The sequence below is a fragment of the Protopterus annectens genome, chromosome 9.part0 (assembly GCF_019279795.1).
Source record: "Protopterus annectens isolate FY-2018-M chromosome 9.part0, PAN1.0, whole genome shotgun sequence".
Taxonomy (NCBI): domain Eukaryota; kingdom Metazoa; phylum Chordata; order Ceratodontiformes; family Protopteridae; genus Protopterus; species Protopterus annectens.
Genome location: NC_056743.1, coordinates 252,269,000 through 252,293,981, shown reverse-complemented (window position 1 = coordinate 252,293,981; position 24,982 = coordinate 252,269,000). Strand labels below are relative to the sequence as shown.

Genomic DNA, 24,982 nt, shown 5'->3' with positions numbered 1-24,982 from the left:
CAAAAAGATTGAGAGAAATTACAGGAAAGAAACATACTTGCACAAGAAAAACTGTCAAAGGCTTCAGATGCAAATTTGTGTTCATTAATACAACAGAGCCATGAAAAACATTATATAGACCAAGAAACGTTGAGCTGTTTGGAAAAACTAGTGAGAGAGGAAGTGCATATATAAGGAACAAAACCTAGAGAGTTTTGAAAGGTGTAAAAAATAAACATGGACATGGGAAAGAAAGACAGATCTGATATACTGCTATATTTATGCAAAGGAAAAAAGCCAAACTAATCAATACAAAAAAGCAGCTCCAAAGGTATTTGAAAAGAAATGCAGGCAAAGGCAGCCAGATATGGAAAATTTCACAATACAAAACATAAGATCGTAAAAGAGGAATGTAGAACACAAGATTAGTAAAGTAGAAGTTAAACAAATACAAGCTGGAGTTATGGAATACCTGTGGAGTGAAGGATTTAGTGTATGAAGTCTAATACAGGTTATATCACAGCAGAATGAAACAATGTGTCCCCCAAGTAAAGAGAAATAGGTGGAGTGGGAGACACCCGATGAAGAAATATGGACATCGGAAAGAAAAAGAGATTTAATATGGTGCAATATTTATGCAAAGAAGAAAGCAAAACAAATCAATAAAAAAAGCAGTATCAAAGATATTTGAAGAGAAATACAGGCAAAGGCATCCAGATATGGAAATTTTTACAATACAAAAAAAATAAGAAAACAAAGAGGGTAAAGTAGAAAAGAGGATTAGTGATTACAGATTAAAGGAACGATGAATTCCTAAATTAAGGAGAAACACATGTAATGGGAAGCATCTGATCACTTGCTACATGAAGATACTCTGGAGTCTTCAGTAGAAAACCAGTACAAAAGTTCAACTGGAGTTGCAAAGTGAGGGAAGGAGCAGAAAACAATGGCAACTGATGCAATTAATATTGTGGAGTGGTAGGCCAGTGAGTCCCCATATGAAAGTGCAATGGATGACACAGGATTCAGCTGAAGAGAATATGCCACTGGAAGATGTTCTGGAACTTTCTGTAGAATGCTCACAGGAAAAAAAGAACAAAGAATGTGCCTCAGTTTAGAAGTTTAGAAGAAAATGATATAAGGGAAAAGTTGCTTGATTTAATAGGCATGGATAGACATATTAAGACTAATGACAGAAATAGATTACAGAAAGTCAATAAGACCCAAAATGTTAGAAGTCTGATAAAAAAAAATGAATACAGTAGGTTCCCTATTAGAAGACTGAAGACGCATTCTTTCAAATGCATCTTGGTTGAACTCAAAAGCCTGAAACGGCAAAATATCGGAGTGGCTTTTAAGCGAATTCTTTCCCTGGGAAAGAATTCGCTTGGCCGCTTCATTACTTTGCCATTTTTGGCACTGTAGTGCTGTCTCGGAGTTGGTATATTTTAGTAGGGGGGTGTGAGGGGCAAAGCCCCCCACTTAATGTAATGTTTAAAGTATTTTTATTTATTTTTTGTTGGAACAGCGATAAAAATCGCTGTTCTGACAGTTCAAAATTGTAAGCTTTCACTTACATAGGGTCGATTAATTACCATTCGCTTTTTTAAGCATTCGGTGATCTAATATAGACCCATACAGTAATTAAGACTGTTAACAGAAATTCATTTGATATAACAGAAGTAAATAAGTTATATTACTGTGTAACCAAATTAACGACAGATAAACTCTTACCACAGAAACATAGAACAATAAGGGAAAGGAAGAGAAAAAAAAAACAAATGCTATCATAGAAGCACCAAAAAGAGAAAATAATAAAGCAATTAAGGCAAGAAGTGTCACAGTTAATAGAGTATAGAAGAGGGAACAGATCAACAAAAATACTTATTAAGACAGATGTGATAAAATCAATGCGGAATATCAGAACAGACCAGGATCTATTATACAAGATCTATTATACAGTATTGCAGATAATAAACTAAAGATATCAGCATTGGCAAAAAATCTTAGAAGATGTGCAGATAAATATAAAGGAAAAGTACGGAATAAGCAATTCATTAATTACCCAAAAAGGTTTTATAGAAAATTGGGACATAAAGCAAAAGGAATAGAAGCACCACCAAAAAAACAAAAGAAGAAGAAGTAGACACATTTTTGAGAACTATCTATGAAGATCCTGTGGAACATAACGAAGATGCTGAATGGATAGAAGTAAAAAAATTAGTAAGAAGTTCAAATGTACAGGATATGAAATGCGATGAAGTAATTGCCAGAGAATCTGAAACAAAATTAAGAAAAGCTCCTAATTGGAAACACCAGGCCCAGATGCAATGCCAGACTTCTGGCTAAAAGCATTAACATCTTTATTTGAAGATTTAGTACTGAGAAAGAACTACTTATACATACATCCCAGACAGACACCAACCTGGTTAACAGCAGGAAAAATCATAGTGCTTCTTAAGAGTGAACCTGCAAACTATCCTAAAAACTATAGACCAATAACTTGCTTTCCAATGAGGTATAAACTATATACTGAAATTGATGCTAAAAAGTTTGTAGTCATTTAAAAGAAAACTCAATCATGGCAACAGAACAAAAGGTAATAAAAGAAAGTCATATAGAACAGAGGAGAATTGTAAAAAGGGGACAAATCTAAGTATAGCATGGATAGATTACAAAAAAGCTTTTGACAGTATTCCTCATTCATGGGTAATACAGATGTATAAGATATAGCCACATTGATTAATTACATTACACTGACCAAGAATCAGTGGCAAAGCACTTTGTAACTAAGCCATGCTAAAGGACAAATTATTATCCCAGGGATAAAAATTCAAAGGGTGACACTTTGTCATTGATGCCCTTTCATCTTGTCCTTAACCCACTAACCCATTAAGCTTTCTTCTTAACAGATTAGGTCATGATTACAATCTGGTTCCTAGAAAACAAAGTATAAATAAAGGCTTCCCATCTTCTTTTTGTGGATGATTTAAAAATGTATAGTTCATCAGATGACGAGCTGAAAGCACAACTGCCAGTGGTCAAAACTTTCTCAAATGACTTAAGAATGTCATTTGGCTTTGGTAACTCTGCATAAGTAACATTTAAAGCAGGAAAGCTGCAGCACCAAGAAAACATCAGTCTGGGACATAAATATAATATAAAGGAAATTGAGCAGGAAGGACTGTATAAATATTTGGAAACTGATGAAGGATCAACAGTAAAACATGAACAAATGCGAACAAAACTCAGTGTGGAATATTTTAGAAGACTAAAATTCAATACTGAAGACAGCCCTGATATCTAGGAACATAGTTTGCTTGTCTTTTTGGCTTTTCCTGTTAGGGGTCGCCACAGCGGAACTCCAGTTCGCTAATGATTGGCAGTAGATTTTTTTATGGTGCCAAGTTGCCAGCCCGACACCCAACCTTCAGTGAAGGCACACCCATTCACACATGTCTTTCGGAAACCACTCGACCATGAGGAGGACATGCAGACTCCACACAGAAGGCACTCCAGCAGTGAATCAAACAGGAGAACCTGTTGCTGTGATGTAACAACGCTACCGATGTACCACCGTGGCTGCACATCTAGAAACATAGTCCAATGTATAAGCTAATTTGCTTTTCCCATTCTAACTTACAGTTTTGGGGTGACTGACTGGCCCCAAAAGGTACTGGATGAGTTAGACATGAAAACAAGAAATATGCTTTATGCATATCAAATGATACCTAAAAATCGGTGTATACCAAGACTATATATTCCTCATTCTAAAGAAGGTATTGGCTCCTTGAAATTGATTGCATGTATAGATCTGCATCCACAGGACTGCATACATATCTGCTGACTTCAGTGGTTCCAAACATAGTGAGAGTTTTAAAACATGAGGAGAACAAGTCTAAGATGATTTCAATGCTTAGTTTAGCAGAAGCATATTGCTGTCAAATGGGAATGGAAAACCAAAAGATGAAAGGTTAATATTGGCAGCCCAGGATAGTGGACTACATACACATTAGTTTACAAAGTCCATTGAATATGTGGGAGAAACAGACTAATGTGGGCTCTGTAAAGCAGAACTGAAAACAGTCACACATCTTTTTGCTGGATGTGCTACATTAATGGCAGAAGGCTTGTATACTGAAAGGCATAATAATGCAGCAAGACTGTTGCATTGAGGATTGTGTAAACATTACAATATTGAAGTAGTTGAGAAGCACTGCAAACATGAGCCATGAAGCATTATATAGAATGATGATGTTTATACCGCACAGGATCACATATTACCAACAGTTCAAAAGGTAGATCCAAGAAAACCAGATACAGTAGTCCAAGAAAATAAGACAAAAGTAACATCGACCACTGAAACTGCTACACCCAGTAATCATAGTGTCTTACTTACAGGGAGACACAAAGTCATAAAATACCAGGATTTGCAGGCAGAACAAGGGCAATGTGGAAGATGTATACCCAGACAGTTCCAGTAGAAGTAGGAGCAATGGATCTCATAAAAAAGAATTTACAGTCGTATTTAGATATGCTACCAACACATGTAACTCCATATGAATTGCAGGAGTCATTACTGGGCACATTGTTGTTGTTGCGAAGAACACTTTTGGCTAACATCAAAGACTGAAACAATACTAATTTCATGAACTTTAATCATACTTTTACTTAGGGATGGGGTTTATTCCCATCATGGTATTAGAAACCCCAAAGACTTGGTGAGTTGGAGAAATTAAACTGTGAAGTCATAGTTCAAAGTATACCTGTGGTCGGGTAAGAGGACATATTAGAATAAAGACTCCACTTTGCAAACCATACTAAATGGCCAACCCAGGAATCTATTAACATCTTAATGTGTTCATAGAACTTTAATTTCATATATGAATTAAGAGTTTACTCCATAAATGAACAGCTGTAAGAAGCAAATTTGAAATGTCTTAACAGATCTACCAGGTCCAAGTTGGTAACATAGAGTACTATGCATAATTATTTTTCAGAATAAATTAATTCTAAACTCCTTATTTTATAAAGCTTTGAACCATAAGCATGATCTGCCTCTTATAAAGCAGTAGTGAATGGAAAAGAAGCCCAAGAATTGAAGTCTGTAATGAATAGTTAATATTCTGAACATCACATTGGCATCTTGTAAATTTTCTTTGCACTCTCTTGAGAAAGCCTATTTTCTCCATTTGTGTGCATCACAGAACCAGCAACACTTGTACAGTCATAGTATGTTATCTTGATATTTTGTAACATGTCTGTCAAACCAACAAATTCAAAGATCTTTAGTTATAGTAACAGTATTTTGTCATTTTACCAATGATATAATGCCCCGCCTAGGTAAGCCCTGATGGTGGACACATCCTCCTAAAAAAAACACACAACATAGCCAGGAGTTTAAGAAGAGATGATGCTTCTAATCTTCAGGTTTTATACATACTGGCAGAACAACTGATACTGTAACTCTCAACGTCTTTGCTGAAGAGAATTCTCTTCAGTGATAAAAAAATCATATAATAAAGTCTCTTTTAGACAATAAGTGTAAAACTCTGATTACTTGATTTAGTGTGACAGAGTAAAATTATAAGACAAAATCAGAATATCTGTGAAATCAGGGACAGTGATATAGGTATTATTTAAAATAAGTACAAAATTAACATTTTTTGATTGCACTCTTTAGCCTGGATGGAGTTATATGATATAACCTGCTCTCAAATGTTTGTGTATAGAAATTTGTTCCATACAGGATCTTGTACAGTTATCATCTAGTCCATGGCTATATTGTTTTACACATAACAAGCAAATGTCTCTTACATTTTAACATCATTTCTTTTCACTTCCAGCCTAGTCTGTTGTCATCTTTATTTATTTTACTTTATTTGATCATTTGGTTACTGGGAAAAGTATTGATCCTTTCATGCCATTTTGAAACATGACATGAAAAATAATATAAACATAAAAGATTACAACAGTGATTAGGATGTAACACAAAGGCCACAGTCTTCACAAAGTATACAACAGTGATTAGGATGTAACACAAAGGCCACAATCTTTACAAAGTATACAACAGTGATTAGGATGTAACACAAAGGCCTCAATCTTTACAAAGTATACAACAGTGATTAGGATGCAACACAAAGGCCGCACTCTTCACAAAGTATACAACTGTGATTAGGATGTAACACAAAGGCCACAATCTTTACAAAGCATACAACAGTGATTAGGATGTAACACAAAGGCCGCAATCTTCACAAAGTATACAACAGTGATTAGGATGTAAAACAAAGGCCACAATCTTCACAAAGCGTAAGGATAAGTAATGTGTTTAATATGTATTTTTTTTAAACTGTAAGGCAATGGATGAGGGCAAAATGGTACATATTGCCTACCTTGACCTGGCACAGGCATTTGATACAATGCCCTACTCCAGCAATGTAAACAAACTCAGAGTTGAGCTTAAAGCCTTATGCTACACACTGGATTTCCAGCTAGCTCTCAAATAGGACCCAGAATGTTAGAATCGGGGAGTCCATTTCCACAAAGCAGAGTCCCTCAGGACTCAAGGCTGGTTTCTCTCCTTTTTGGCATCTACTTCTCAGATATCAAGGCCAACATCAAGGGCCTCTGGCTGACCAAGTTTGCAGATGTCTGCAAACTGGGAGCAGTCATAGAATCTCCCCAAAGCACTAATATCCTCCAGGAAGGGTTAATACAGAGAAATAACTAGTGATATTAGCATAGTTTAAAACTGAGTGCCAAGAAATGCATAATGCTATCCTTTGGGAAGTTAGCTACTCCAGGAAACCACCTCAATGATAGCACACACCCGTAAGAGTAGACCCAGTAGTCAGGGATTTGGAGATGTATGCAGACAGTAACTTGGCTTTCAACCAACATGTGTCTAACCTAGAAAGGAAATCATTCTATGCTGCTCATCTTATAAGAAAGGGCATAGCATCTAGTTTCAATGAAGTCATCATTCCACTGTACTCAGCCCTCATCAGACCCATCATTGAGGACAATGTCCCATTCAGAATGTGCCTAACTAGTCACATGCAGCAACTGGAACGTCCACAGAGGTCCCTCACAAAAAAAATACAGAGCTTAAAAAATGTGTCCCATGTGAATCAACTCAGATCCCTAGCCCTGTACTCTCTCTCCTACAGACTTCCAATGGGTGATCTGTGTCTAGCATAGAAGGCATCCAAAGACCCTGCTCTGATGGACCTCTTGCATATCTGCAAAACAAATAGCATTAGAGCTACCCAATCCAGGGATTTTAAATAAGACATGTTGGAGGGATGGGTATGTGTCTCAGACAGTACATCTTCTCTGAAATATCCATGTGAAGCAGAGTTCTTCCCTGACCTTGTTGAAGCTTAACTTGAGAAAACGGATGGGAAATCAGAAATCTAACCACAGTATGACACGTATGTCTATAATGGATAAAGGCAACCTGTAAATGTTTGACCACCCATGCTCTATCTTACACATACTCCTAAAAATAACCTCTAGGGCACCAAACCTGTTTGATACATTTGGGACATATGGCTGGGCTTAAAAATGGCTTGTGGTTGTCAGTCTAGTGTATACCTATGAACCTATGAAGTCAGTCACCATCTTAACTTCAGCTGTAAATTGATGATTTTCTCATGCCCATCATATTGACTTTTCCCTTCCACTACATTCATTTGGGCATCATTGGAGCTTTAAAGGGAGATAACTTTTTATATAGTCTAGGGGATGCTTTCATCTTGCATACCCATACATTTGCACTACATTACTTCACAGTTCTGAATTTATTTCTTTATACTTTTCCACTACAGATTTAACTTTTGAAGCCCATGTAGTCTGTTTGTTTCCATGTGTGTTCACATTTCCTCATCATCCTGTCATTCTACTGTGACTTATGAGCTTCTCATCGCTTCTTCTCCTGCATTTAGGTGTTCTGAAACGGTAGGTGATATAAATGTGTTTCTCCATAGCAAACATCTGATACACTTTGGATGTTGATCACACCATTTATTGACATCCAGATCCCTGATTAAAATAATATACCACAGTATGACATACTGAACTCAAGCTAGTTGATGTCTCACCTGTATACTATAACTGTGGCTAACCTACATAAAGTAGGACCCCCTCCTACCTTTCAATGAAAAAAAAAAGTTGTCTGGCATTACGGGAGCAATTATCAGCTTGGATTCCTAAGAATCTTAGGGTTTCACCAGAGTGTGCCTGAGGTGCTGACAAATTTGGAAACCGTAATTGTGTCCATATTATGTAACATGTGGAATTGCCCAGAGCTCTATGTACATTTAATAATACAGTTTGAATGTTATTGGGAAAAATTGATCAGTTTATGAGATTTAAAATGTACCTAAGGCACAGGAAGAGTGCACTTGGCCATAGTCATGTTTTTGTATTAAGGTATATTATCACACTTTCCACAGCAAATTTAAATAACAAACCCTTATTGATGATAGTTTAAATAACAAACCCTTATTGATGATAGTAATTTCACTATCATATATAATATCAAATTGTACATTATTTGATGTAAAAAGTGTGAATTGATTGTGCTGATAAGGATAACCCCTTGAAAACTTGCTTGAAGATGCAAACCCCTGGCATAACATTGTGAAACACTGAACTCACTGTGCTTCACTACCAAAATTAATGGATGAACTGCTGTTCTAAACTAAGTGTAACAAGAGAGTATTATATACCAGTAAGACAATTTGTCAGCTGTGTCTCATAGACAGAGCACCTTACATAAAAAATAACATGAAGATATATTAGTGAAACCATAATGTAAGTAAGTAGCTGTTCCCCTAAAGCAGAATGGAGTTCTGAATACCCACAATGCATTGCTGGGATATATAAATCATTGCCAGCATCTAAGTTGATATTTTATCTGGAGGGTCTCAAGGAAAAGCTGGGTCAGCAGAGAAATTAAAATATCAGACACATATCATAGTATTTATTTTGTTTTTGAACCACTTGCAGCTTTATTATCAGAAGTATATCCATAAGTTAAATTAATTTTAAAACAAAGATGCATGGGAAGAGTGGAAATACACTTTAAAATCAGCTTTAGATGGAAGTGCCATAAGTGGATTACAACAGGGCCAGTTCAAGTGGTTGCCCAAGGCCTACAGCTCTAGGGATGCCCATGACCACCTTAGAAAATAATTTAATTTTAAAACGTTCTGTTATTTTCAGCACTGCTAACTCATATTAGTTGGCTTATGTGCTGCATATAAAAAGCGATCATAACATAATGTTTTAATTATTTAGCAAAAAGGCAATTAATGGCAGACACTTGCTCAAGTATTTACCTTCATATACTCCTGGTGCCTGCCATTTATGCATGCACTACCTTGTGTCATTCTTCAGCTTGGGCACTTTATTTTTTCTTTACTGGAAAGAATAAATAAATGAGTGGCTATCTAAAGGTTTCTGTTCATTGCCTTCCCATGACTTGCTAGAACAGTAACATGAGTAGTAAGTAGTACAGTAGGGATAGCTGCTCTTGTGGATCGCCAGTTTAAAAGACAACTGCAGGTCACAGTTGTGGTAACTTCAGTTAAGTATTTTTTTTAATCATACTGGCAGACAACCAGTTAAGAGGCAGCTATCTGTGCTGTGGATAAAAGCAGCTTGCCCTTTTCATATAAAAATTTGGTGTTAAGGGCTAGTGTACATTTATGTGAAGTAAATCAAAATAGTTACACTCTGACTATTTTTATGTGAAACAAGGCTGAAGCTACCCTCAGTTTCACAGAAAATGTCCTTGTCAAATTTGTCTAATATTTTGTACATGCTTCGTAAATGTTGTCCTTTTCTGACAAATCACTGAGGATTGAAGTCACTAAATGGGAGCAGTGGATATGGATGAAACCAATGTATCCTGTTTGTGTGTGCTCAGTTTACAGATTGGTTTTATATGACTTGTTTGCTTTTGTATGACATAAGCTGGAATATTTATTCTCTACATGGCTACTGTTTGTGAGACAAATCTGAAGCTGTCTCTGAGTTCACAGAATGCCCCTGACTTTGCCTTTTATTTTTGGCCTGTACTCGTAAAAGTTGTGGTTTTCTGACAAATCTATGAGGATTGCAATCACTAAATCTGGGGTGGGGGGGGGGGGTGGCTGAAAGCAGCTTATCCTCTTGCATTCTAACCTTTACAGGACTTGTATGCATTTGTAAGAAATAAGTTGAAATATTCACTCATTATGTATTGTTTGTGTGAAACCAAGTTGAAACTGCCCTCGATTATACTTAATAGTTCAGCCTGTTTCTCATAAAATGTGTGGTTTTCTTGCAAATCACTGAGTACACACATTTGAGTTTTGCACTTCTTATTCTTTAGAAAATGTGTTCCACACCCAGCTGTGTGGCACAGGAAGATGGAGCCCTCACTATGAACAAGACAACCTAATACTGACTGGCACCTTGGGTGCTGAAGGAGTTGGGCAGGGGGTGTTGAAAGAGTGGCTCTGCTATTCTGCCCACTCTGAGAGCAAAGGAAGGCTTTTTGTCCCTGATAAAAATACAAACCCCAGTGATTTGGACTATGTCATAATCACAGGACAGATTGTCACTAAAACTACAGCATAAGGGGAGCTGAAATAGTTCCTGTTACATGAGGTGATGTATGTGAAATCATTAGCTCTGCCCAGTTAGGACATAAAAATCCTTCCTAGAATGCAGGACCATCAGATATTATACTGCTGGCTGCTACTCTCCCCTTTCCCTGCCCAACCCACCACTGGTGTGCTGTCAGTCTCAGGGGTTAGGACTGGTGATACTTAAGGATAAGTGATACAGCAGGGTAGCTGAGGGTTATTTGGAACAATGGAAATGGGAGGGAAAAATGTGCTTGCTAATGCAAAAACTGTAATTTTAGCAATGCTGTAAAGACCAGTACTTAAAATGTACCCATGATTATGAGCATTTATTCCTTATTTTTTGATCTTTCCCTGATTCTTGCACCAAGAGGTTGAGATATTTTTTTTCACAGTTAGAGAAGGTGTACACAATAAAGTGGCTATAACTCCTGGGTGGGGGCTACTTGTGAATGAAAATAGCTTATTCTCCTGTTGTTTGGTCAGTTTAAACAGTGTGGCTTTACAGGACAAATGTGTATTTGTGTAAAATAAGTAGGAAGACTTGGGCCACTGTGTACCTGTGTGAACCAAAACAGAAATATATTGTCGCATTTAAAATTATGATTATTATTTTTTACAATCAGGTATGTGAAGTGTGCACATTCAACAATATGGCTATAATTGCTGGGTACAGGGTCTGGCTGTGGATGAGAATGGCTGACCATGCTATGATGATCAACTTAAATAGTCATTAATCTGTCTTTGCAGGACTAGTGTGCATTTCTGTAAGGCAGGCAATTTTTTATCGCAGTCTGACATTTGTGGTATCAGTGGATTATGATGGTAGCAGTTCAGATTGTCTTAAATCAGGAAAGTGAATCCATAAGAACATGTGCATTTATTTGTGGTTGCTCCCAAAAAGTGTTTATGGATTTGGAGGAGCCCCTGGCTCGACAACTGCCCACAATACGTAATCTGCCATTGGCACCATTGAATGCTTTATAAATCTGACAGCATATGGGCTCTCACTTTGAACTCTCTCCTCCTCTCTCTTTGTCTTTCTTTCTCTCTCTCTCTCTCTGTCTACCATAATTAGAATACTTGAAGCAAGTGGATTTCACTGTTGATGTCATAAGTTATTGAAAGCATTACTGAGAGGTAACAGCCAACAATCCCTACCTCTTACATTTGGTTTCCATCTTTCTTGGGGCACATTTAGCTTAAACCTACCATCATGAGTACAACACCACATGGAATTCAAATACTCAGAGTTCATAGAAATGACAGGCAAATACCTCCTACCCCAAGAAAATGTGTGTCCGCAGTTTTTTTTTTCTTTATTCTTAACATTTTGTAAGCTAACTTGCTCAGTTTTCCTTTCTCTTATGTGGTTGCTTGAATTAAGCAAGGAACAGTTAGGACCAGGGCAGTGGAGTTTTAGAATCTTACTAGGAGATATTACTTCTTGCAAATAACCCTGATTGTTGTGCACACAGAATGGCTGTGGCAGTGAGTTTACTTTGAAGGTGATATCACCCAACCTTTGCAATGTTCTTGTTTTCAGTGGAGTGTTTGGTAGTGGGAGATGTGATAATATGGATGAGATGGAGTTTGAAGTGTTGAAAACAGTGACATCTGTCATCCTGGTTGTGTTACTTTGCTAATCAGAACTGTATTGGCAGCACACTCCTCAGGCATTAAAATTATAATCTTGTACTGTATTGATTTTGCATGCCTCCACTTCTTTTCCTTGTTATCACACAATTGGTCTGAGGTAAAAAGTAGGCTTTGTAAGGTTTGCCAAGTCAAAAAAAATACAACTTTCTAAACATGAATTTAGCTTCATCGTTTTTTTTTTTTTTTGTATTTTTTTTAATTCATTATGTATCAGTGTTACTGGCATTTATAAATAAGTAGAAAAAATCTATATGTCCTGATTTGGAGATCATGCTGCAAAGGTAATAATAATAATAATAATAATAATAATAATAATGATAATATCATAAGAAGAGAAATAACAGCAACAATGTCCTTGAGTACTGATCATCCATGTTGGTAGCTAATGAATAGGCATTCAAACTATTTAAATATAGATAACTAAGATTTTCTTTGTTTGCTAAATTTGGTTTTGGAAGGTGATGAAGTTGGTTCCCCTGGTTAGTAGTACAGATATTTAATCCAAAATTATTCATAATTTCTGAAATTATGAGCCTATGTTAATTTAGTGTATTTTTCTCTTTAACCAACATTCAGTGTTTTAGACAGTCAGTCAGCCAGCACAGAGAATTAAGGCTATACTGTATTAGCAAACTGCTTCCTGTAGTCCGAAGTTTGATTCTTTCAACCTCTGTTTGCTCATGTGACTCTCAGCAAGTCACTTAACCAGACAGTGTTCTGGAGCAAGTGGGTAATGGGCCAGGTTCCTCAATAGCCTCTTGGCCAACATGCCCAATAACTATCTATGAACAAATCATGTGTGGACCCAGTTTTTATGAAGTGTTATACTATCATTGCAAAATTCCATCTCACTCAAGAATGCTGGTTCACATAGTTACTGTATAATGACCTCTCAAATGCTACAAAGGTGATATTTTCTATGAAACTGCGCTGACATTGTTCTTGTCATTTAAGTGCTGCCTCAGGATATGTCTGCTGCAGATTTTTGAAAAACATGCCTGCAGCTGGGAAACGTATATTAGTAGGATTATTTTCCCAGTATACACATATAATCTAAGCATTTTCCATGATAATGCTATAAACCTGCTGTATCTCCATTTCAGTGGAATTTGTGAATTCAGTGTTAGTGTTAGTCATGGCACACATCAGACAGAAATGTGTCTTTTATTATCTTGAAAGCATGCTCCACCATTTATGGAAGGACTGTTTTTATCAAGATACAAATTTAATATATCTGACAACAAAAGCAGCAATGTTTTACTTGTAAAATACATTTAGAAATGTAAACATCAATTTTGTAAGAACAGTAACAAAAATAATGTTTGCTCATACGGCAATGTCTGTACCCAGTTACAACCCCTAATTTTTAACTGCACACTCTTGCTCCTTGCAGTCAGTCACTGGTTACAGACTCTGAACTGGATAAAAAGAATACAAAATCAGGAGGCTCAGCTCTTGTCAGGAGATGCTGGTAGCAGGTTCATCAACAACATGCTAGGACCTTTAAGTTCAAAGCCTTAGAGTATCTGGGACTTTTTTGAGCTACTTTTGGCTATCTTACAGCTAACCATCAGCTGCTGCCAATGCCTGTCCTCAGTCGCTGAGACTGCTAATACCTCTGCTGGATTTGCTGTGATTATTGAGGCTAGCGAGGACATCAAAGCATCCTATGACACTCTCATACTGTTACCATGGGAATATGGAGAGGTTCTTTGGGTCTATATCAGATGTCCGAACGCCGTAACTTAGAACTAGGAAGTTCGAAGTCTTAAAATAACAAAGCTGCGGAACATCGAATTCTTTCCCAGGGAAAGAATTTGGTGGGTCGGGTCTGCAGCTTTGCTATTTCCTCCACTGTGGGGCAATCTCGAAGTTGGTATATTTAAGTAGGGTGGGGGGGCACAGCCCCCACGTTGGGGTGAGAGGCATTAGAAACAATATTTAGTGTCCGTGTGTTTCACGTTTTGTATCAGAACAGTGATTTTTTTTCCTTGGGGAAAAAAATCGATGTTTTGACTGTTGGAGTATTCAGTTTTTGAACTTTTGGGTTCGATATTTACAAAGTTTTGACACTTCGACCATGAGATATAGACCCATTTTTTCACCTGTTTTCCTACCTTTTCTGAGTATGTTCAGTAACACCCAGAGGGGGAGGGAGCAGTGAGTGTCAGTGCTGAACCAATACTTACTTCTGAAGGAGCTGATGGTAGCAGGACATCCCTCTCACCCTCAAGAGGCACCTCATGGTTGTTTCTTTCCCCCTTAATGTTGAGCACAGCCATCTTCATTGCTTGCACCATTCAGCACCTCAGTTGCTATTTGAAATCAGGTTACCAAGGTCATAGTCAGGACTTTATCCCTCTACTCCATCAGAGGTCGCTGTGTCTAGGAACGATTTTGTAGTTTTCCTATCAATCTGCTAGACACATAATCTCCAGCTGTTCTGCAGAGGTTAAGGATAACCACCCTAGTGCACTTTACAATTGCTTGTGTGGAACATACATTCATTGCTCTGCCAGTGTATTGTTTTTTTCTATGAATATATTGATTTGAATAAAATAATTTACCCCATTTTAAATGTATGCAGCAACAAGCTGTGTGGATGAATTCTGCTGACCATAAGAAAGCTGCTTCAAAGGGTTAGGATTCCAAAGTTAAAGTGCTGTGTGCAATGGTAGCATTTAAGCTAGAAAGGCAGATCCTACGTATTATGATAAAAAAATAACACATTCCAAACACATCAGTTCTTTAAATAAGCAGTTCATGAGAAAGTAATGGATGGTACTATTTTGATGCAGGTAAGTTTTGCCCCATACAGACCAACAGCTACATCCATACCTCTTAACTGCTCAGCTTTAAGCTGGGGGTTACAAATGTAAGCATTAGTGCAGCAGCTGCTCCACTGCTCTTCAGGCACTGACTGCTCCATTTTTTTGCAGTTTCATTGATTTAGCTACAATAAGGCAAAGAACCAATGATAAAAAGGCTTCCTGGATTGTATCAGTGGTCAAACAGTCCAACTACTATTAGATGTGACACTCGCTCCATTGCTTATCACTAATTTAAGAAAGAAAATTGTCAAAAACTACATGGCTGGCAAGTTGGGAAATATAATGCATGACGCAGGGAATTTACTTTAAAGCCAATTCTGATTCATGTCAGTTTATGCATCATGATTTTAAATAGTTTTGTGAGGTTGCTTTACTAATTCAATCACTTCTGGGAAGAGTGTGGATGAAGAGGTAAAGGTGGGTGTATGTGCTTGTATATGTTTGCGTGTCTGTGTGTATGTGTGTGTGTGTGTGTGTGTATGTGCTTGTAGAGAGATCATAGCTCTGCCTCTCAACTGCCCAAGATTTTAAAGAATGTCTTTGATTTTAGCTCTTAGTTTTGTTCTGTTACGTCTCAAAAAAATAAATAACATTGTCTGATAAATTACTGACAATTAGCAGTAGCCAGTCAATGATTATCATTTTTTCACTTACTGGTGAGGCAGAGGAGCAAGTCCCACTGGGGGTCTCGTTTTTGGCTCCAAGTGCCCAGGTGTCTCTATGTGTGACCTGCCCCACAGTTTGAGAGTTTGACTGGGGCTGTACACCTATCAAAGAGTAATGCAGGTGTCCTAAGGTGAACTCAAGGAGGACCAAAACTTCCTGCGGAGCAAAATGGCAAAAGCAAGATTGATCTTGATTTCAGTATGAATACAGACAGTGAAAGCGGGGCTTCACAATCCCTATGGCTTTTTGGGTTTCAAACAGGAGGTATCAGAAAACCTACCACAGAGATAAATGGCTTGTGGTGACCAAGCATTTATATTAACATTGTTTCTTGATCCTTCAATTTTGGCTCTTCCTATCAGTGTGAAGCAGAATTCACCAAGCGATGGACTGTTCACCTACTGATAGGGAACATGAGCTGGTTTATACCACTGTGAGATGGGTTAGTTTTACCCTACTGATGATGTCTTGTTGAGATATTAATTCTGCTCAGTATGAGAGGAACCGCAAGATCAGACATTTGGTGTATGTTTGATTCAAGAGCAAATGGTGTAAAACTACCATCTGTGGGATTATGACTGAACGCCCCTAGGTCAGAATTTCATCTAAACATAATGATACCACAGCTCTGCAGATCTCTGGTTGGCCATGCATAGCAGCCTGCAAGGGCAGTGAGAAGTGACACTCATCACAGGGTTGGAGCACAGACGGAAGTGAGACACCTCTCTCCAGCAATGCAACACACGTTTGTGTGGAACTAGGTGCTAAATCATTCACAGATGACCTGATTCTTGGTCATGGTTTATTATGTAGCAGAGCAGCAAAAAGCTGTGATCTGTTGACTCTACAGTCATTAGAGTGTCATACTTCTTATTGCTTATAAAATACACGTTGATGCTACAGTAGTTGTTCTATTAACATATAAACTGAATTACAGTAATATTAAACAGTTGTTCCTTTTTGTGTCTTTGTTTTCCGTTATTTTTGGCTTTGTCCAGAATTTTTGAGCAAATAAGTTCAATGGTACTTAGATCCTTGGGTCTCTTCCTCATAAAATGTATGGTTGTCCGGCAAATTGTGTATTGCAGTCATTAAATAATAGCAGACGCTTGAATTTCAGACTTCATAAGCATCAGGAAATATTTGCTAATGCAAAGCTTAATCTACAGCAACTTTGTAAGTATGAAAGAACAATATTTAACATCTGACACTAGTTTGTATCATTGTGATTTTTGACCAAAGAAGATCAGAGCACAATGGGGAAGGAGGCTGAAATGGTTTAACTGTGTGGTTCTTGACAGGAACAAGCTGAAGCATCTTTCTAGGCCATTGTTTATATATTTATGCATTCATCGGATCTCAGGAAGACATTTAAATCATACAAGTGGCTGTACTTAGTCATATTCGTGTGTGTGTGTGTGTGTGTGTGTGTGTGTGTGTGTGTGTGTGTGTGTGTGTGTGTGTGTGTGTGCGTGCCCGCTCGCACACATGCACCTAAAATACATAGCTGTCACCTGCCCCTGATTTTGCTTCATATTTTTCGTTAGATAAAATTTGTGGTTTCCCGGTGAATTGCTGTTGATTGTAGTCACCAAATAAAGATACACGTGAGTTTCAGACTTCATATCTTTCAAAAATACTTGCTAATTCAAAACCTGTTATACCAGCAATTCTCTAAGTGTATAAGAGCAATATTTAAAATCTGTTCATGATTCTTGAGCTAAGTGGTTGTAAAAGCATGGGAAGTGCAATGGGTTGCACTGTATGGTTCTAAGAGCAGTGAAATGAAATACATTTCTGGGCCATTATTTATGTATTTATATATTCACTTGACTGGAAGGCAGCATAACATCTAAGGTGCAGACAGTCATACAAGTGTTTTTTTTTACTGATTGTGTGTGTGTGTGTGTGTGTGTGTGTGTGTGTGTGTTTAATTATACACTGCAATTTTTTGTATAATGTTATGATGAGCAGGAAGGAAACAAGGTTGTGAAAAACTGCAAAACAAGCATGTATATCATTTTACAGTGTACTAAGGATATTTATCTGGTGTAGTTGTGCATGTATTCATCTGTTAGCACCAGTTCTAATTTTTAAGGATGCACCAGGCAAAAGGTAATTTACACATTTGTGCCCTAATCCTCAGAGGTGTGAATTAAGACATATGCAAATTTTACTGCTATGATTTTGGACCCTTTGCTATTATTTTTCACGGCCCCTTGCTATGACTTTGAAAGCTGGCAGGTTGAGAGGTATAGCCATGCGTGTCCCCATTCAGCTTATTCTGATCATACTACAGTCTCGGAGGACAGCAGATGTCTTTGCCAAATACCTTCATCAGAATCTATCATATTAAAACAGCCATTGAATAACTCTACTCTGCTGATCACCTGGATACCTGTATGTATAGTGTAATCTATCCGTAATTAGGTATGAAGATAAAGAGGCATAAAAATCCTGTCAAAGGAAAATGTACTGCCATGGTAGTCAGCAGAATTCAGGGGTTTAAGAGGGACTTGCATATCACCTATTGGTAATGACAAAAAGTAAAGATTGCAGCCCAGCTCTGTGACATAGAGAGATAAAGCCCTCACTTTGGCCAAGACTCAGTTGGTGGTCTGGGAAGTTTGAAGATCTGGGCAGAGGAAGATGAAACTGAGAAGCTGATGCCAACTTGCTCATCTTAGGAGGGTGTAGGTGGGGCAGGTCATTGCAGTGTTGACACCTACAGGACCATTATGTGCATGGAATGGCATGCTGCACTATGGGCCAGGGTAAGGCCACTGGCATGTGTGGATCCATGCAGGCATCTCCATAGGAGCAGCTATGCAGCGGTCATATCCGCAATAGAAAGGAGTTAAGCTTGGGGGTATTGGTGCTCTTCACTTATAATGACTTGATTTTTGTACCTGACTCTTATCTTGCCCTGGTCAGGGAGCCACACCCCCACCTCAATCAGGGAATGAATAGGCTGTTGCCCTTACAAGGATCTTGTGGGTCTATAGTGTGCTGGGAAAGGAATGTTTTTATCTGTTGGGCCAAAAAAAAAACAAAATTGAAATTCTGAAACCTGATATTTTAGTAATGGATGTGAGTCATATGTGAAAGGCTGTCATTGCTTTACTTTCCCATTTCTGACTTGTTCTTTTTTGTAATTCCAGATATCCAGATAGTACTTTTGAAAGCTTTATCTCATTTACTGAAATACTTTATGTATTTCTATTAGATGTGGTTTGCAGAGAGATCAGGCTCATGGCCCCATCACATCCCATCTGTTTGTTTTGGAAAGGATCTAATAGCGATGCTTCTTAATGGGACTGCACTTCCTGCTTATGTTTCCAGGTGTCAGAGTGCCCTCTGCTTCACATATGCATGACTGTATCAAGAAGAATGGGCTCATTCCGCCGGCCAAGGCCTCGTTTCATGAGTTCCCCAGTGCTTAGTGATCTTCCACGCTTCCATGCAGCCAGGCAGGCACTGCATTTGAGCTCCAACTCTGCATGGAACAGGTAAGGGAATGAAGTCCAGACTGCTTAATTCTGTTTATGTTTCATCACGTTTCATGGGATATAACATACACATTGCATCATGTTTCTGTTGGACATTTACGTTTTGATGGAACTTTTTTCTTCCATTAGTTATTCGATAACTTTGTGAAGTTTGCCATATATATAAACAGTTTTTTTTTTTGTCACCCCAAAGCATTCGCCAGGCTGAATGACCTGCTCATTGTTGCACATTACGTAAGAAGTGGTGGAAATAAAAAGGCAATTGTGATGAGCAGCAGTCCACACTTATTGAAAGGTCAGCCAGTTCATAATGTGGGTGTAGTGTTTAGTGTCAGCCAGATTATTTTCAAATATTGCTTAGCAATACTTTAAAAATGAAATCAAGCTTGCAGTTAGCTCTGTAGTGAATATGACTATGACCCATATGGCCATGATGAACTAATAACCTGGGCACTGGTGCAGCTGATGAAAGAGGGTGAGAGTAAATAATTGCTACTAGCTTTCCCTTTGTCTGTGTGTTTGGGTGGGAAGCACTCTGCCTTGCTCCAGTGTCAGCACCTGCTGGAGGGATGGGTACATAGTATGCAGTGTTTGTACCAGGCACATGCACTTGGCCCTGCTTAGCCAGTGCTGTGGGGTTGCCTTTATGGGAGATGTGCATGAATGTGCACACTCACAAAGGAAGATATAGCAGGCCCCCACATCTGCATGCATGCATATCAGCAACTACTGATGGGGGGGGGGGGTTAAGGCTAGAAAACAAAAAAATCACTCATAGCTGAGTGTATAATGGCAATCCCACTAAGTGCTCTCATTCCAGTGATGAATGGGCACAGCTGCAACAGAGTTTAAATGTTTGTATCAAAACCACAAATTGCTACTGTGGATACCACAACGGCTCAAGAATTAAAAATTATATTTATTAAAACAATGGTTAAGCGCTTTCATCTAAAAAATAGACTTCATCAGAACACCTCCAATAAATAACTAAAGGTTTATATACAAGATACAACCAATAACAATGTTGCTATTTAAAATTTATAATGAGATAATTAATTAATTTACTGACATCATATCCCCTTCATGAATATGTGAGTACCTGTGGGAAAATTATATACATCACTCACATCCTTGCTTCAATGATAGGTTTTAAAGGTATATGGTCATTAATGCCGGGCAGTGTAGTGGCATTCAGCAAGATTTGCCATCTCACTTCTTTTTCACTTAACAATACTTTTATATTTCCCCCCTCCTACTGGATAGGTGCAAAAATCTCCAACAGGGCAAACATAAACGTAACACACTCCTGGTTATCCCTAATATGCCTATATAATGCATTGTTTACATCCTCCTTCCTTATGGCATACAGATGATCATATATCCTATCTTTGAGATGCCTCCCGGTTTTTCCCACATAAAAACTGGGGCATCTGGTACACTGGGCAAAATACACAACATTCGATGTCTGGAAATTCTCCTTCTTATACCTTAATATTGTTTTACTCTTACTGCCTATATGGCAGAACACTGGTTACATCTTCCACACTTAGTCGTGCCACTCCTGCCTGGCTGTATACGTAGATTGCAACTATGAAATTTCCTTTTCAAATTGTATCCTATCTTATGCACAAACTTGGGATCATCCCCCACCAGTGCATAAATCTCCTGATCACACTTCAAGATGCTCCAATTGTTCTTAATAATTTTTTTAACATCTCCTGTGGTTTTATTGAAAGGCAAAATACAAGCTTTACTCAACTCATTATTACCTTTCTCCTTCACCTTTTGAATACCACAACTCAATTCCATTCCCAACAATGGCTTGTATTTTTTTCCCCACTCACTACTAACATATGTGACAGCATCATCCACCACTGGAGTGGGGTATCCTCTCTCCTTAAACAGAGTTTCTATATAATGTAACTCTTGTAACATTTCTGAGTGGTCAGAGGTCATACGGGCTGCTCGTGTACATTGTCCCTTCACTATGTTTTTCTTCTGTTTGTTAGGATGACAACTGTTATACTCCAAATAGGAGTTACTGAATGTATCCTTCCTGAAGATTCTAGACTTAAATCCCTTACTTGTTAGGGAAATGTATGTATCAAGGTATGATATACCCTTCTTCACTGGAATGGTGTGTAAATTTCAAAAAAGGACTAAATGCTTGCAAATATCCGACAAATTCTTCGACTTCTTTGTCGCTTTCATCCCATAAAATAAACACATCATCAAGAAATCTGATATAACATCTGATATTTTTCATACACCTACTTTTAAACACAATCTCCTCCTCCCAAGCCAATAATACAAGATTTGCATATAATGGGGCACTGGCTGCTCCCATCACCACACCCTTGTTTTGCATGAAAATAAGCTGGTTAAAACCAATTTAATGGAAGGTGGATCACATAGTAAAGGATTCTTGGGACTTCCTTAGCCACTTAACCCCCCTCATTGTGGAAAGAAAATCTGATTCAGGTGACCATTGATGTGGTTGACTTATTTTCATGCATCCCAAGGGATGAAGGGATGGATATTTGTCAATAGCATCAGGACATTTGGTAATTTGGACTGGGATAAGATAACTCTCATAGTATTGTATTAGATTATAATTTCATATATTTTGAGGGAGAATATTATCGGCATAACAGGGGTATGGCGATGGGAGCAGCCAGTGCCCCATTATATGCAAATCTTGTATTATTGGCTTGGGAGGAGGAGATTGTGTTTAAAAGTAGGTGTATGAAAAATATCAGATGTTATATCAGATTTCTTGATGATGTGCTTATTTTTTGGGATGGAAGCAACAAGGAAGTCGAAGAATTTGTCGGATATTTGCATGCATTTAGTCCTTTTTTGAAATTTACACACCATTCCAGTGAAGAAGGGTATATCATACCTTGATACATACATTTCCCTAACAAGTAAGGCATTTAAGTCTAGAATTTTCAGGAAGGATACATTCAGTAACTCCTATTTGGAGTATAACAGTTGTCATCCTAACAAACAGAAGAAAAACATAGTGAAGGGACAATGTATATGAGCAGCCCGTATGACCTCTGACCACTCAGAAATGTTACAAGAGTTACATTATATAGGAACTCTGTTTAAGGAGAGAGGATACCCCACTCCAGTCGTGGATGATGCTGTCACATATGTTAGTAGTGGGTGGGGAAAAATATAAGCCATTGGTGGGAATGGAATTGAGTTGTGGTATTCAAAAGGTGAAGGAGAAAGGTAATAATGAGTTGAGTAAAGCTTGTATTTTGCCTTTCAACAAAACCACGGGAGATGTTAAAAAAATTATTAAGAACAATTGGAGCATCTTGAAGTGTGATCAGGAGATTTATATACCGGTGGGGGACGAACCCAGGTTTGTGCATAAGATAGGATGCAATTTGAAAAGGAAATTTCATAGTGGTAATCTACGTATACAGCCAGGCAGGAGTGGCATGACTAAGTGTGGAAGATGTAACCAGTGTTCTGCCATATAGGCAATAAGATTAAAACAATATTAAGATTTAAGAAGGGAAATTGCCAGACATCAAATGTTGTGTATTTTGCCCAGTGTACCAGATGCCCCATTTTTTATGTGGGAAAAACCGGGAGGCATCTCAAAGATAGGATATATGATCATCTGTACACCATAAGGAAGGAGGACGTAAACAATGCATTATATAGGCATATTAGGGATAACCAGGAGTGTGTTACATTTAAGTTTGCCCTGTTGGAGGTTTTGCACCTATCCAATAGTGGGGAAATATAAAAGCATTGTTAAGTGAAAAAGAAGTGAGATGGCAAATCTTGTTGAATGCCACTACCCTGCCCGGCATTAATGACCATATACCTTTAAAACCTATCATTGAAGCAAGGATGTGAGTGATGTATATATTTTTTTCCCACGGGTACTCACATATTAATGAAGGGGATATGTCAGTAAATTAATTATTTCATTATAAAATTTAAATAGCAAGATTGTTATTGGTTGTATGTTGTATACAAACCTTTATTTATTTATTGGAAGTGTTCTGATGAAGTCTATTTTTAGATGAAAGCGCTTAACCATTGTTTTAATAAATATAATTTTTAATTCTTGAGCCGTTGTCCAGCACAGTGTTTGTTCGTGGTATCCACAGTAGTAATTTGTGGTTTTGATACAGTAGTTGGGACTACGTGACTTTGTTTGTGTGTTTTAGAGTTTAAATGTTTGGCAGGCACGAAGGGCAGAAAAATTATTAATATGTCATCAGACATAGAACCACCAACACTAAATGACTGCTTTGTAAAAGGCAAGCTTACATAGTGTCATACAACAGATAAAAATCATGCTCAAAGCTGATTGGTAGCTATTCAGCTTTTGATATAATGCTTTCCTGTCTGTTCTGTACTTGTGATCCTATAAGCCTTCAGAATGTATTCTTATAACATTATGTTGGCAACAGGACCAATTTTTATATTGTCAGAAACCCTTGGAGATGGTGGTTCATTAACATTTAATTTTTATGTGGTTAAAAATGCTCTCAATGTGTCCTCATTTATTCGTTTATTTACTATTTCCTCATTGGGTAAGTGGACTGGTCATTCCTTGTAGTGCATTCAAAACATGAGGTTATAAAGCAGCATATACACATTTGTCCTTTGATTCTTAAATTCCAGGAAAAGAAAATGGTTCTGCTTTGTAATACTTTCCGGGACATGTTGGTATAGTACATGTGGAAAGCAGTTTATATTCAGGGTCAGCATGTAGTTTGACCGAGAAAATCTGAGAATATTTTTCTTTCCAAGCTGCCTTTAAACTAAACTCACCTCACTAGTAATTGGACAGGAAGACATGCCAACTAAAACTCTGTACACATCAGCATGATATGGAGAATGCAGGAATATAAGTAAGTTTATAATGCCATCATGAGGAGGCGTGGTCTTTAGGTGAAACCTCCAGACTTTGTCCTCCAAGCTTTGTAGCTATGCATATTGTTTGGTATTGGTTATATAGACAGTTCAATAAATAATCATCCTTGGTATGTAGAATGCTAAACTACATTAATCTCTGTTTTCCTTAAGCAATGACATTTCTCGCAGTGTACCACGTGTTGTTTGATCCAAGACAAGTATGCAACTGTTGGTCCAGAGACAAGCCCCACTGTCATAAGGGTGTAACACTAGGAATTTTCCACTTCGAATAAGGATGGTTAACCACTGTGTAATAACAAAAACATTAGTGTTGCTAGGTAATTTAATATATTTTATTTTCAGCATGGAGTCTGAATCCCGAGTGTTTTTTTCCGTTTTCTTTAACAATTTCTGAATGTTCTCGTTGGTATGGCAGAATGTTTAATTCCATTTGTGGGGTCATATGTGCTTCTGCTATGCTATAAATGAAAATACTGCCAGATAGTTTAGAGTTTGGTTTATGAAATGAGCTTCCATATTATATGCAGTCCTTAAGATACAATGAATATATAAGATGGCATGTACGTTCTCAGGGCATAAGTAAAACATGACCATATAAAGTCTAAAATGGAAATGTTTTTCAGAGGGATTTATCTTGGCAGAATTTGATATTTTTTATCTGAAGTGCTGAATGTTTTTCCAGAGCAAATTACATTTGTAGAATTTGGTATTTTTGTTGAAAATATCTGTCTAGGCCTTTCTGTCTTTTTGGGCACATTGTCCAAAGATGCACAGTAATGTTATTTTG

General features: G+C 37.7%; 1 protein-coding gene across 2 annotated transcripts in view; it reads left to right on the top strand.

The window, feature by feature from the left end:
- The window catches only part of PRR5L (proline rich 5 like), a 959,912-nt gene that overhangs the window by 571,890 nt on the left and 363,040 nt on the right, over positions 1 to 24,982 (top strand). Inside the window, exon 5 of one of the 2 annotated variants that reach the window (XM_044082833.1) lies at positions 19,115 to 19,281. In XM_044082833.1, the coding sequence (XP_043938768.1) occupies positions 19,145 to 19,281 (137 nt within the window). In that variant the 5' untranslated portion in view covers positions 19,115 to 19,144. Of the gene's footprint in view, positions 1 to 18,998; positions 19,282 to 24,982 lie in introns of both variants that reach the window. The other variant, XM_044082832.1, reaches the window with a different exon arrangement.